The sequence below is a fragment of the Capricornis sumatraensis genome, chromosome 13 (genome assembly GCF_032405125.1).
Source record: "Capricornis sumatraensis isolate serow.1 chromosome 13, serow.2, whole genome shotgun sequence".
Lineage (NCBI taxonomy): Eukaryota > Metazoa > Chordata > Mammalia > Artiodactyla > Bovidae > Capricornis > Capricornis sumatraensis.
The window spans coordinates 11,680,413-11,692,755 of NC_091081.1; the positions used below are offsets into that span (position 1 = coordinate 11,680,413).

At 43.4% G+C, this 12,343-nt stretch overlaps 1 protein-coding gene across 1 annotated transcript in view; it reads left to right on the forward strand.

Moving 5' to 3' along the window:
• The window catches only part of MTCL3 (MTCL family member 3), a 44,106-nt gene extending 35,276 nt beyond the window's left edge, over positions 1-8,830 (forward strand). Inside the window, exons 5-6 of the mRNA XM_068985364.1 lie at positions 5,913-7,094; positions 8,720-8,830. Of these exons, the coding sequence (XP_068841465.1) occupies positions 5,913-7,094; positions 8,720-8,830 (1,293 nt within the window). The remainder of the gene's footprint in view (positions 1-5,912; positions 7,095-8,719) is intronic.
• Positions 8,831-12,343: the final 3,513 nt, after the last annotated feature.

Sequence of the window (12,343 nt, forward strand, 5' to 3'; positions counted from 1 at the left end):
ATAATTTTAACTAAAGCAGTGTTTAAATATTCAAATTTGAAAAAGTTCATCTCACTCTTTTTTAAAAGCATAACATAGTAATTGCTGAGTTTCCTGTTCTCTCTCGCCCCTCTCTGTTCATTTTCCCCTTGGTACTGACATGAACATTTATAGACCTCAGCAGTTCTAGAATGCCAAGTCTTCTACCAAAGTCATCTCCCTTTTGTAACTGTCTTGTGCATGCATGCTAAGTTGCTTAAGTCATGTCCAGCTCTTTGCAAACCCATGGACTATAGCCCACCAGGCTGCTCTGTCCATGGGATTTCCCTGGCAGGAATACTTGAGTAGGTAGCCATTCCCTTTTCCATGGGATCTTTCCCACCCAGGGATCAAACCCAGGTCTCCTGCATTGCAGGTGGATTCTTTACAATCTGTACCTGTCTCATCCTCCCTTAATAAGTTCATATATGTTCTGCAGCCACAACTCTCTAACTCTGTCTTGCCATAATTTTATCCATCAATTTTCTTCCCCAACCTCATTTAGGGAGAAGGTGCTTTATACTCCCTACTTTAAAGTCTCAAGTCAGCTTTAACCTACAGTTTATTTTTTTTTAACTTATGTTTGAGCTATTCTTATACCTCCCATGTTAAAGTTTATTTGTTCTTTTCACCCATATTCTCTAACCCAGGAATCCTAAAGTGCTTGTTCCTGGCTCTGTGGACCCCTACTCCATGTGCGTGTAGGCACTTTTCTCCAAAAGACACGTGCAGCTTTCGTTAGCTTTTCAGTGGGACCTGGGGCCTGCCTTGCAGGCAGGTTTTTTACCCTCTGAGCCGCCAGGGAAGCCCCCATACTGTAACCAGGGACCATCTTATTCAGCTTGTGCTCCTCAGTGTGTAATGTCCGGCACTCTGGAGTAGGATCAATACACACTTTTGAATACTTCCATGTACCCCTTTTCTAGATGAGCCATATGAAATTGCCAACATGCTGTTGATTGTGACCTACACAAATGGCAATTTCATACGGTTCAACCTGCTCCTATTGGACAGCTTTGTGTTTCATTTTGTTCACTTTCCTTTATGTATTCCCCACATATTCCTCCAGCGGCACAGTGACTTTATATACTGAGAAATGGTCTTGCAGAGCAGTTTAAAACAGTAACTTTAGGACTGGGTTGCCTACATGGAAATCTCTGCCACAAACCAGCTACATGACCTTAGACAAGTTATTCTTTCTATGCCTGTGTTTCCTCATCCTTAAAATGGGGTCATAATAGAGAGTTGTTGCACAGATTAAATGAGTTGCTGTTGTTCAGTCGCTCAGCTGTGTCCTACTCTTTGCGACCCCATGGACTATAGAGCACACCAGGCTTTCCTGTCCTTCGGTGTCTCCCGGAGTTTGCTCACACTCAAGTCCATTGAGTTAGTGATGCCATCCAACCACCTCATTCTCTGTCGTCCCCTTCTCCTCATGCCCTCAGTCTTTCCCAGCATCAAGGTCTTTTCCAATGAGTTAATTTATTAGAGTGCAGTTTAGCTCTAGAAATGGCTAAGGTAAAGCTAAGCTCAGCTCTCTTCTTTGGGCCCTCATCATCTTAGTGTTCCCCTTCCTCTTATGGTTGTATCTTCTTAAGAGTGAGTCTTTACCATACAAAAAAAAAAAAAGAAGAGATAACTTGCTTTGCATCTCAAAGCATTGTAATGTTTCTTGACTGCCATTAGTTGTGGAAAATAGAAGAAAGCATCTCTGATCAGTTACATTTCAACCGGGCACTTTCCATACAATCTCTGATTTAATGATTTCACATTTACGTATTGGATGTCCCTGCCCAGTTCCAAATGGTTACAGGATGAGGATACAAGGTACCTTGACATACAGGCTTCTGACATACAGGATGCAAGGCACATTGACATACAGTGTTATGCCCAAGGTCCCAATCCCCAGAACTGAGAGAACAAGACATCTATGGCAATGCAAATGCGAAAAGGGAATTTATTGCTAGCTCGAGCCAGGGCCCAAGTCACATCCAGCGCAGTGGAGTGGAGCAAGGGCCCCAAGCCCTGAATTCCAGCAGTATTTATAGGTTTAAGACAAAGACAGGGAGTTGGCAGGGGCGGATTGGTTGCAAGGGTTCCTTAGCATCTACTAATTGGCTAGATTTTCGCACACGCCGGCTTTCTCAGGGGGTTTTCATCCTCGTCCTGATAAGCCTGAACCAGGCTACAGGGAGTACACTGATTGGTCGAGTCCTGGCGCCGGCAGAGGATGATCTCAGCTCCTCCTTGGCAATAACTCAGCCCCGCTGTAAAGGAGACTTAGGCCTACCTTGGCCCCCTGAAGCCTGTCATGGCATCTGTTTGATCCTAACAACAGGATTCATGATGTTGCTACATGCAATACATGTCCAACTCATAACATACTTTTAATGTTTTCATTCCTTTGGACAGGAGGGTTTACATATACACAAATGGGATATCCTCCTCTTTTATATTTGCTTGTCATTCTGTTCCAATCTATGACATATATTAAACTTTGTGCCTGCTTTAGTTAGATTCAAACTGCAGGATTATGTGAACTTTTTTTTTTTTAAACTAGGGAGAATGGCATTCTATCATGTATACTATCATATAAGAATTGAATCGCCAGTCTATGTCTGACGCAGGATACAGCATGCTTGGGGCTGGTGCATGGGGATCACCCACAGAGATGTTATGGGGAGGGAGGTGGGAGGGGGTTTCATGTTTGGGAACACATGTAAGAATTAAAGATTTTAAAATTTAATAAAAAAAAATAAATATAAAAAAAAAAAAAAAAAAATAAAGGCCTTCCTTGCAGTCAAGGACTCTGACAGAACATGGAGCCTAGCTGGTTTCCCCATCTCACCTACTCTTACTTCCTGACAGAACCTCGTCTAGATAAAGGCATATTCGGCATGCATATTGTTGGTCACCTTTCTATTCAAGCATTATTTCTAATTCTTGGCTTTAATGGCTTTGTCCTGCTCCGGGCTCCAACTTTTGATCATTTCTTTTCAGTCTCCCTTCCTTTTCTTCTCCCCTTTGATTGCCTCTGAAGCCACTGCAATAGCCTCAGCCATCACCTCTGTGCATCTCATCCTCATGTCCTCCTCTCTGGGCCCAAGCTGTCTCCAGGTCCAAGGCTGAGATTCCTATTGATAGATGTTTCTACTGCGTATCCCTCTGCGGACACACCTCAAAGGCACCATTTTAATATACTTAAACCCATATTCTTCCCCTAAAAGCTGATCCTTTTTGTTCAGTCTCTGTTCCTGTTATTGGGAACACAATCCATCAAGACACCTAAGCTCAAAAACATCAGGGTTATCTTTGACTCTTCTGCTGATGTGATATTAGACACTGTGATATGTCCTTAGGCTTGTGCCTCAGATGGTAAAGAGTCCACCTGCAACGCAGAAGACCCGGGTTCAACACCTGGGTTGGGAAGATCCCCTGGAGGAAGGCTTGGCAATCCATTTCAATATTCTTGCCTGGAGACTCTTGTGGACAGAGGAGCCTGGGGGGTCTACAGTCCATGGGATCACATAGGGTCGGACATGACTGAGTGACTAACACACACAACATGTCCTTGGTTTCATTCTCACTGAATTAGTCCAGGGGACCCCCACACATAGTCTCTTGCAAGGCAGCTTCTTTCTTTCCTGGTGAAATGGATTCTCATATCTAATCTTCCTGTGACATATATTCTTAACCCCTTTCTCTCACTGTGCTCCTGGGGTTCTCTCATCTCTCTAGATTTCTCTCTTTTCTTCTGAACCCCTTCTAGAGGAAAGCATACAAGCCAACACATCTGATTTTGTTATTTTAACTCATCGTCCTCCTTTTTTCCTCTTGCACATCATTTCTAGAGACATCATGTGCAGTGGAAAAACATGATTTTGAGAATCAGTCTGAATACAGATGTGCTCTGTCACATTAACCTGGGCTCTTCCGTGAAGCTGCCCTATCTGTAAAGTAGATATTGTATATCACCTTCCTCGTGGGCCTAGTGTGAAGATGTAATGGTATAAAGAATGTGACATTAAGGCTCTGCACACTCCGTAGCTCTCAGACCTTCATACTAATTCTCATTAGTGGATGGGAGCATAAGAGCCCTGTGCCCTACTCTGCCTCTCTTCCATCTGGAAAGCTCTGGCCCATATTTACTGGGCATCCCTGGCAGAAGCTCGTTATTCTCCTCACCTTCACCTTCCGTGGTTGCTACATTTTTTACCAGAATTCATCTCAAACATAGCTGACTCAGTGCTGGAAAAGAAAGGCATTTTTATTCCCATTTTTTGAAATGAAGAAACCAGAGTCCACCAAAGTCACAAGATATGCCCAAAGTGCCTGCTTAAAAGAGAATTTTGGGAAATCATCCTTGGGAAATATGTCCGTGAACATTATAATGTGCATTTATATTCGCTTTCAGAGAAAGAGTTGATTTCCATTTTTCTGTTTGTAATTTTCCATTCAGTTAATGATTAGGGTTTGAAGAGTGCCTACGAATGTGTGAGAAGAACTTCTATAGCAGCAGTCCCCAACCTTCTTGGCACCAGGGACCAGTTTTCATGAAAAGTGAAAGTGAAAGTCACTCGGTCGTGTCTGACTCTTTGCGACCCCATGGATTATACAGTCCATGAAATTCTCCAGGCCAGAATACTGCAGTGGGTAGCCTTTCCCTTCTCCAGGGGATCTTCCCAACCCAGGGGTCAAACCCAGGTCTCCCACATTGCAGGTGGATTCTTTACCATCTGAGTCATAAGGGAAGCCCAAGAATACTGGAGTGGGTAGCCTATCCCTTCTCCAGAGGATCTTCCTGACCCAGGAATCAAACCAGGTCTCCTGCATTGCAGGTGGATTCTTTACCAACTGAGCTATCAGAGAAACCAGTTTTCATGGAACACAATTTTTTCCACAGACAAGGGCATAGTGGGCGAGGATGATTTCAGAATGATTCAAATGCATAACATCTATTGCACTTTATTTCTATTATTATTACATCAGCTCCACCTCAGATAATCAAGCATTCGATCCCAGAGGTTGGGGACCCCTGTTCTGTAAGATCTACTCCATCATTCTTTCATCAGGCAGAACCAGTTCGAGCCATTTCAGACTTATGGGAATACATCCCATTCTAAAAGTGATCTAGGTGGAACCAGTTTCTTCTTGGATGGACCATTCCTGTGTTAAACTTTATCTATTTTAAAGCCTTTAAAAACAATTCTCCCTTGAATAAAGATAGAGGATAGATTATTTTCTGTATGGCTCTGTGATCATGTACCTAACTGAGCCTTAGTGTCAGAACTGAATTCAAATTTCACCTTGGTCCTCTGCTACTTAATAGCAGTGTAACCTTGAACAATTTGATGAACATCTTTAAACCAGTTGTTGTAATACCTACTCCTAAATTTACACATTAAATGAGGTCATATATATTGAGAACTTCATAGACTCTGGCTAAGAGTCAGAGCTCAATAAATGGCAGGGAGTGCATACCAACCACATCTTCCTTCCAGGGAATGTTTTTCATATTTACTACAGTCCGGGGAATTCAGACCCCAAGAAAAACAAATCAAAGTGAACATTGTTGAAAATGACAGTCAAAACCAGCTGTATGCATTGGGAACATATAATTTCGTGAACAGTGATGGCCAGAGGTTTTCTCTTCTTATATTCCCTTCTCTTTTTGTTTTCAGGATATAATGTTGTCCTGATCTTTTATTTGCCAAAGAATTTAAATGATTTGAAGAAAACATACACCATCTGTGTCTCTGTCTCTCCCTCTGTCTCATTAAATCTTAAATTGCAAGGAAAGGGAATGATTTCCGCAGGTGTCCCTTTCTGGTTGTTTTCTTTCTTTACGTGAAAAATGAGCTCCTATCCCCTTCCTTTTCTTTTTCCCAATTGAGGAGGACAATGAAGATTTGAAATGCCAGTTGCAGTTCGTGAAGGAAGAAGCCGCTCTGATGAGAAAGAAAATGGCCAAGATCGACAAAGAAAAGGACAGATTCGAACACGAGCTCCAGAAGTACCGATCCTTTTACGGGGATCTGGACAGTCCTTTGCCCAAAGGAGAAGCCGGGGGTCCGCCCAGCACCAGAGAAGCCGAGCTCAAGCTGCGGCTGAGGCTGGTGGAAGAAGAAGCCAACATCCTGGGCAGAAAGATCGTGGAACTGGAAGTGGAGAACCGAGGCCTGAAGGCGGAACTGGACGACCTGCGGGGCGACGACTTCAACGGCTCGGCCAACCCCCTGATGAGGGAGCAGAGCGAATCCCTGTCGGAGCTGCGGCAGCACCTGCAGCTGGTGGAGGACGAGACGGAGCTGCTGCGCAGGAACGTGGCCGACCTGGAGGAGCAGAACAAGCGCATCACGGCGGAGCTCAACAAGTACAAATACAAGTCCGGGGGCCACGAGAGCGCGCGGCACCACGACAGCGCCAAGACCGAGGCCCTGCAGGAGGAGCTGAAGGCGGCGCGCCTGCAGATCAACGAGCTCAGCGGCAAGGTCATGCAGCTGCAGTACGAGAACCGCGTGCTCATGTCCAACATGCAGCGCTACGACCTGGCCTCGCACCTGGGCATCCGCGGCAGCCCGCGTGACAGCGACGCCGAGAGCGACGCGGGCAAAAAGGAGAGTGACGACGACTCGCGGCCGCCGCATCGCAAGCGAGAAGGGCCCATCGGCGGCGAGAGCGACTCGGAGGAGGTGCGCAACATCCGCTGCCTCACGCCCACCCGCTCCTTCTACCCCGCGCCGCCGCCGGGGCCCTGGCCCAAGAGCTTCTCCGACCGGCAGCAGATGAAGGACATCCGCTCGGAGGCCGAGCGCCTGGGCAAGACCATCGACCGCCTCATCGCCGACACCAGCACCATCATCACCGAGGCGCGCATCTACGTGGCCAACGGGGACCTGTTCGGACTCATGGACGAGGAGGACGACGGCAGCCGCATCCGCGAGCACGAGCTGCTCTACCGCATCAACGCGCAGATGAAGGCCTTCCGCAAGGAGCTGCAGACCTTCATCGACCGCCTCGAGGTGCCCAAGTCCGCCGACGACGCCGGCGCCGAGGAGCCCATATCCGTGAGTCAGGTACAGTTCTGCCTATTGCGAGCCACGGCGCTGGCGAGGCTGGTCCGCGGAGCCGCGGCCCCCGGAGGGGCGACTCCGCGCACCCACCTCCACGCCCCGCTTTAGGGAAACCCCAGCTCAGAGGCTCTCTGGGCTTGGAAGCTCCACGGCGCGATTGTTCTTTCTCCCTGTCCTTCTTCAGGCCTGAGGTTTTCGTCATCCAATCGCTTACTAAGTTAATTGTTCCCTCTCTGATCTGTTTCAGAGAGAGATATACCCACCTCTCCCTTCTCCCAGTTTTTGCATAAAGATGGAAGGATTTCTAAGATACATTATTATTGAAGGTCGACATTGTCAGTATTAACTCTACTGATTCTAATAGATTTTGCCGCAGGAAGATCCCAAATAGAAATCTTCAATTGCTGGTCTGTGGTTTTTGAGCCAAGATTCAAATTAAGCTTAATGTATTTTTAAATCACTAAATGATCAGTATTGATGCATAACTACTGGTGGTGGTGGTGGTTGTTTCGTCGCTCAGTCATGTCCGACTCTATGTGACCCCATGGACTGTAGCCCGCCTGGCTCCTCTGTCCATGGGATTTCCCAGGCAAGAATACTGGAGTGGGGTGCCACTTCCTTCTCCAGGGGATCTTCCCAATCCAGGGATCGAACCTGTGTCTCTTGCATTGGCAGGCGGATTCTTTACCGCTGAGCCACCAGGGAACCAGCGGTAAAGAGAGATGCTTTTGTGTCTGGAGCCCTCCCTACAAGAGGAGCAAATAAAAGCCACTGTTGTACCTACCACCAGTCAAAGTAACATGATATTTATTTCTAGAGAAAATCACTGTCTGTTCTATAGAAGACCCTCAGGCTGGGGAAGGAGTGTTACACTTTAGCCTCAAGGCAACACTAATTCAGAGAAATAGTAATAACTATTCCCGAACAGGGAAAACCAGCATTTTTCCTTCATCCTAATTGTAGAGGCACATCTGATGAATTGGACTGATCTCCTCTAGCCAGGTATGGTGGCCAAAAACCAATGCATTTTGTCAGAGGTGACCACATAAAAGAGAGTTTACAAAGCAAACAGGCAGTACTACCCTTCTGGCAAGCCTGGTATCTTGTATCCATTGGAGAACCCACAGAAGAGCAACAGCTTGCATGGCTTTTAAGGCACGCAAGAGGTTTAAATCTAAAAATCAGTTTATACTCAGAAGCATGATATTAGATTAACTGCCTGTTAGTCACAACTAGAAAAATCCCAACCCTATCGCTTATTTATCTTGCATGCTGCTTTGCTTTGCTATTTAAAAATATAAAAAGTTTTATGATAAAACTTGTTGAATTTTGAAATGTTAATGATTTTTTCTCAGTGTATTATATCAAATAGTTGGTTTTTAATTTCCTTGTTGCAGATTTTGAATACTTTGTGCATGTGTTTTTTCAATTATACTCTCAGAAAGAAATAGCAATCAGAGTAAGAGAACGTATGTATATAACAGTAGGCTTTCAGACTTTGTAAGTATATATGAGGGAGGGGTCTTTATTTTAAGTTGAATGGATATGTGGATTAGTTGATATAAACTTAAGTTTTAAAAATTATTATTAATTAATTCTTCTTTTTGTCTTTGCATTTACCTTCCCAGATGTTCCAGCCTATCATTTTACTTATTCTCATTCTTGTATTATTTTCATCACTTTCTTACACAACAATATTTAAACTTGTCTTCCTTTTTACACTGTTTTTTGTACTGTAAACCTTTCATCATTTACCATTCATTGTAGTATTTCAGTTTGTTTGTTTTGTTCACGCTTCAAGACAAGAAGTAAAAGAAGTATAATTTCTGTAGTAACCAATGCTATAAAAACACTGAAGACTGCTTATTTCTTTAAAAAGACGCATCTTCCCACTACCAAATTCAGTAAGAAGCCTGAACATTAAATATTTCAGGTAAGGGTGTAAGTATGACTTCTCTTTTTATAAATCATTTTCATTTTTACTACTTTCTTTTACATTTTGATTTGTACTCTTCTTAGATCACTGTAAGAATGACTGTGAACATTTCCCAAGTCTCTCAATTATTTCTCAGTATTTGACTATTATGATAATTCACAATCTGGACATTCACAAGTTGGTCACATCTTAGAAAATGTATAGATTTATAAAATGCTTTTGCTAAATTGTATTAGATTAACAAAATAACTTTGATAACCAATAAGTATCAACAAAAATTATGGTGAATAAATAAAATGTGACCATCACGGAAACTAAACACGTTATTGTGATGCTGGTGGTGTCTTGTCTACGAGTTCGGAAGCATGAGAGTGGGTTATGACTTAGTTCATTGAGAAAGAAATTATCTTTGTCCTCTGCATTTGACCAGTTTCAACCATTCCGACCAAACCAACCATATCTGTGTTTACTTAATACGTGCGTGTGTGTTCAGTCACTTCCGTCGTGTCCAACTCTTTGTGACTCCTGGAACTATAGCCTGCCAGGTTCCTCTGTCCATGGGATTCTCCAGGCAAGCACACTGGAGTGGGTTGCCATGCTCTCCTCCAGGGCATCTTCCCAACCCAGGGATCGAACCCACATGTCCTGCATCTCCTGCGTCGAAGGCGGATTCATTATTGCTGAGCCCCCAGGGAAACCTTTTTACCTGTTATACTTGAGCCGTATGTTGCTAATCAAGTTTGTTGCCTGGCTTCCTGTCCTCTGTAATAGGTTACCATATAGAACTGCTTCTGGAGCACGAAATACGCTACAAATGCAGTATATAGAGTATTCTGAGTAGGGAAAAAATAGCCATTCTGTAGAATCTCATGAAGTCACAGTCCAAAGCCAGTAGTTTCTCTGTAGACAAATTTACTTTGGTGAATCTCTGCACTGCCCTTTCTCCTCCTACCTAAAGTGGTCTGGATATGTTTCCTGTAGCCAAAAGGTCCTATGCCGTCCGCCTCACTGGCAATTTACAGAGTAGAAAACTGGACTCAGTCATGCTGAGTCATGCTGATTGAGTGATTGAGAACACTTACTGAAGTCACCTACTTAGAAATACTGGAGAGTTGGTGGATAGATATGAAAATCTGTAACAAAATGAAGTATCTTGCCCCCTACATAAAGAATGATATATGGAAAATCTTTGCTCCAGTACAGAAGTTGGTGCGGGCCACAGTCTTTTGAGTCCTCGTCCCTCAGCACGTAAATTTCCCTTTCAGTGTTAATTTAGTAAAAAGAAAAACTACATAATAACTAAAAATTGAGTTTATAATGTGCTTAGTTGCTCAGTTGTGTCCGACTCTTTGCGACCCCGTGGACTGTAGCCCCCCAGGCTCCTCTGTCCATGGAATTCTCCAGGCAAGAATACTGGAGTGGGTTGCCATGTCCTCCTGCAGGGGATCTTCCCAACCCAGGGATCGAACCCAGGTCTCCCGCATTGCAGGCAGACGCTTTAACCTCTGAGCCGTCAGGGATACCCTACTCTTAATGTACCTGATTTTTAATTTAGTTTTAGTTTTTGCTTTGTTTTGGGGAAAAAAGAAACTGGGAGTGAGGAGTGGTTAACCAACAATTAGAATCTGTCAGTACATACTTCCCAGCTTTTCATCTTAAGATTTCAAGTGGTTAGATAGAGCTTCATGACAAGAACAAATGAAATCGCATAAATGCTATAGTTAATCAATTATACAAATGTTACTTTAAAAAATATTTCAGCTCAAGGAAAGCAACCACTTTAAAAATCAAAAATTAATTAAAAATCAGAATTTGACTGTTAGAACCTTGATTAACCCCCAGATTGCCATCTTGGGGGCTTCCCAGGTGGTTTAGATGGTAAAGAATCTGCCTGCAATGCAGGAGACCCAGGTTTAATCCCCAGATTGGGAAGATCCCCTGGAGAAGGGAATGGCTACCCACTTGAGTATTCTTGCCTGGAGAATCCCATGGACAGAGGAGTCTGCTGGGTTACAATCCATGGGGTCGTACTACTGAGCAACTTTCACTTTTGCTATCTCAGAGGAATCATTTTGGCGATGAAAGTGGAACTGAAAGTAAATGTTTGAGGCGGAAATTTATATGAAATGCTTATTGCCTTTGGACTGGAATGCAGTCATCTAAGCAGTGACTCTCTCATCTACCTATGACGCATTTGGTAGTTATTGGAGGTGTTTCAGGTTCCAGTCACAGTGACTGAAAGCTCTACTGGCATTTAGAGGAAAAGGGCCAGAACCTCAAATATGTGTCATTCCCAGATTCCTAGCTTTGTTCCTATGAGGAAGCGTGGTGTGCGGTGCACTTGTTCACTTCAGAAATGTCATAGATATTCAGTATCCTGTGTGGCTTTAAGAAACTGGCTTTGGAATTGAAATTATCTTTACCACGAGGAGAACCAAAAACTAAATATTTACATTACTGGTTTTCAATCCTAGCTGCACATCAGAATTCCTGGCTTGTTTTTAGAATTGAGATGCTACTTCACATTAATTGAAATCCAATACATGAACCCAAGCAGATATATATATAGATATATATATATATATGTTTTAACTCCCAAGAACCACTTCTGTAGATGTTTAAATTATTAAAATATATATATAATGTATATACAACATATATACCAATGTCACAGCAAACTGTGTGATACTAGCTATATAGAATCATCAGTTGTCTGGATTTTACTAGACCTTAAAATCCCACGCATTCAGTGAACATCTGTATCCTCTTTATAGAGCATGCCTACCTTTGTCTTATGGCCTTTGCCAGAAGACTGTAATGACAAAGCAACTCTGTTTCCATTCTGGTAATAGTGTTAGAAAATTCCCCGTTTCATTCAAACAGGTTTTTGAAGGAAACAAAGCTAGAGAAGACAAATCAGAATAATATGTGTCAGAAAGGAGAACCACAATGAATATTGTGTGTGTCAGGATCACACACACACCTGGAGATAATGGTGCACGTGAACGCTGAATTAAAACCTCAAGATAATCCCCCCCAACACAGCATAACAAACCACCACTTTGTCGTTACACAATCATCTCTGCCACAAAGCTTCCCCATGTGATCCATAGAGAGGATATGGTATCCCACAAATCCACCAGGGATAACAGATGCCAACTGACTCTACCCTCCAAACCCAAAAGAGAAAGCATACATAAGAGATGTGAGCAAAAAGATAGAGCATGGATCCTTTGTTTATTTAACACACATTTTGAAGTATTGGCTGTGTTAAGTACAGAAGAAATTGAGGTTCAGTTTCTACATTTTCACAGCT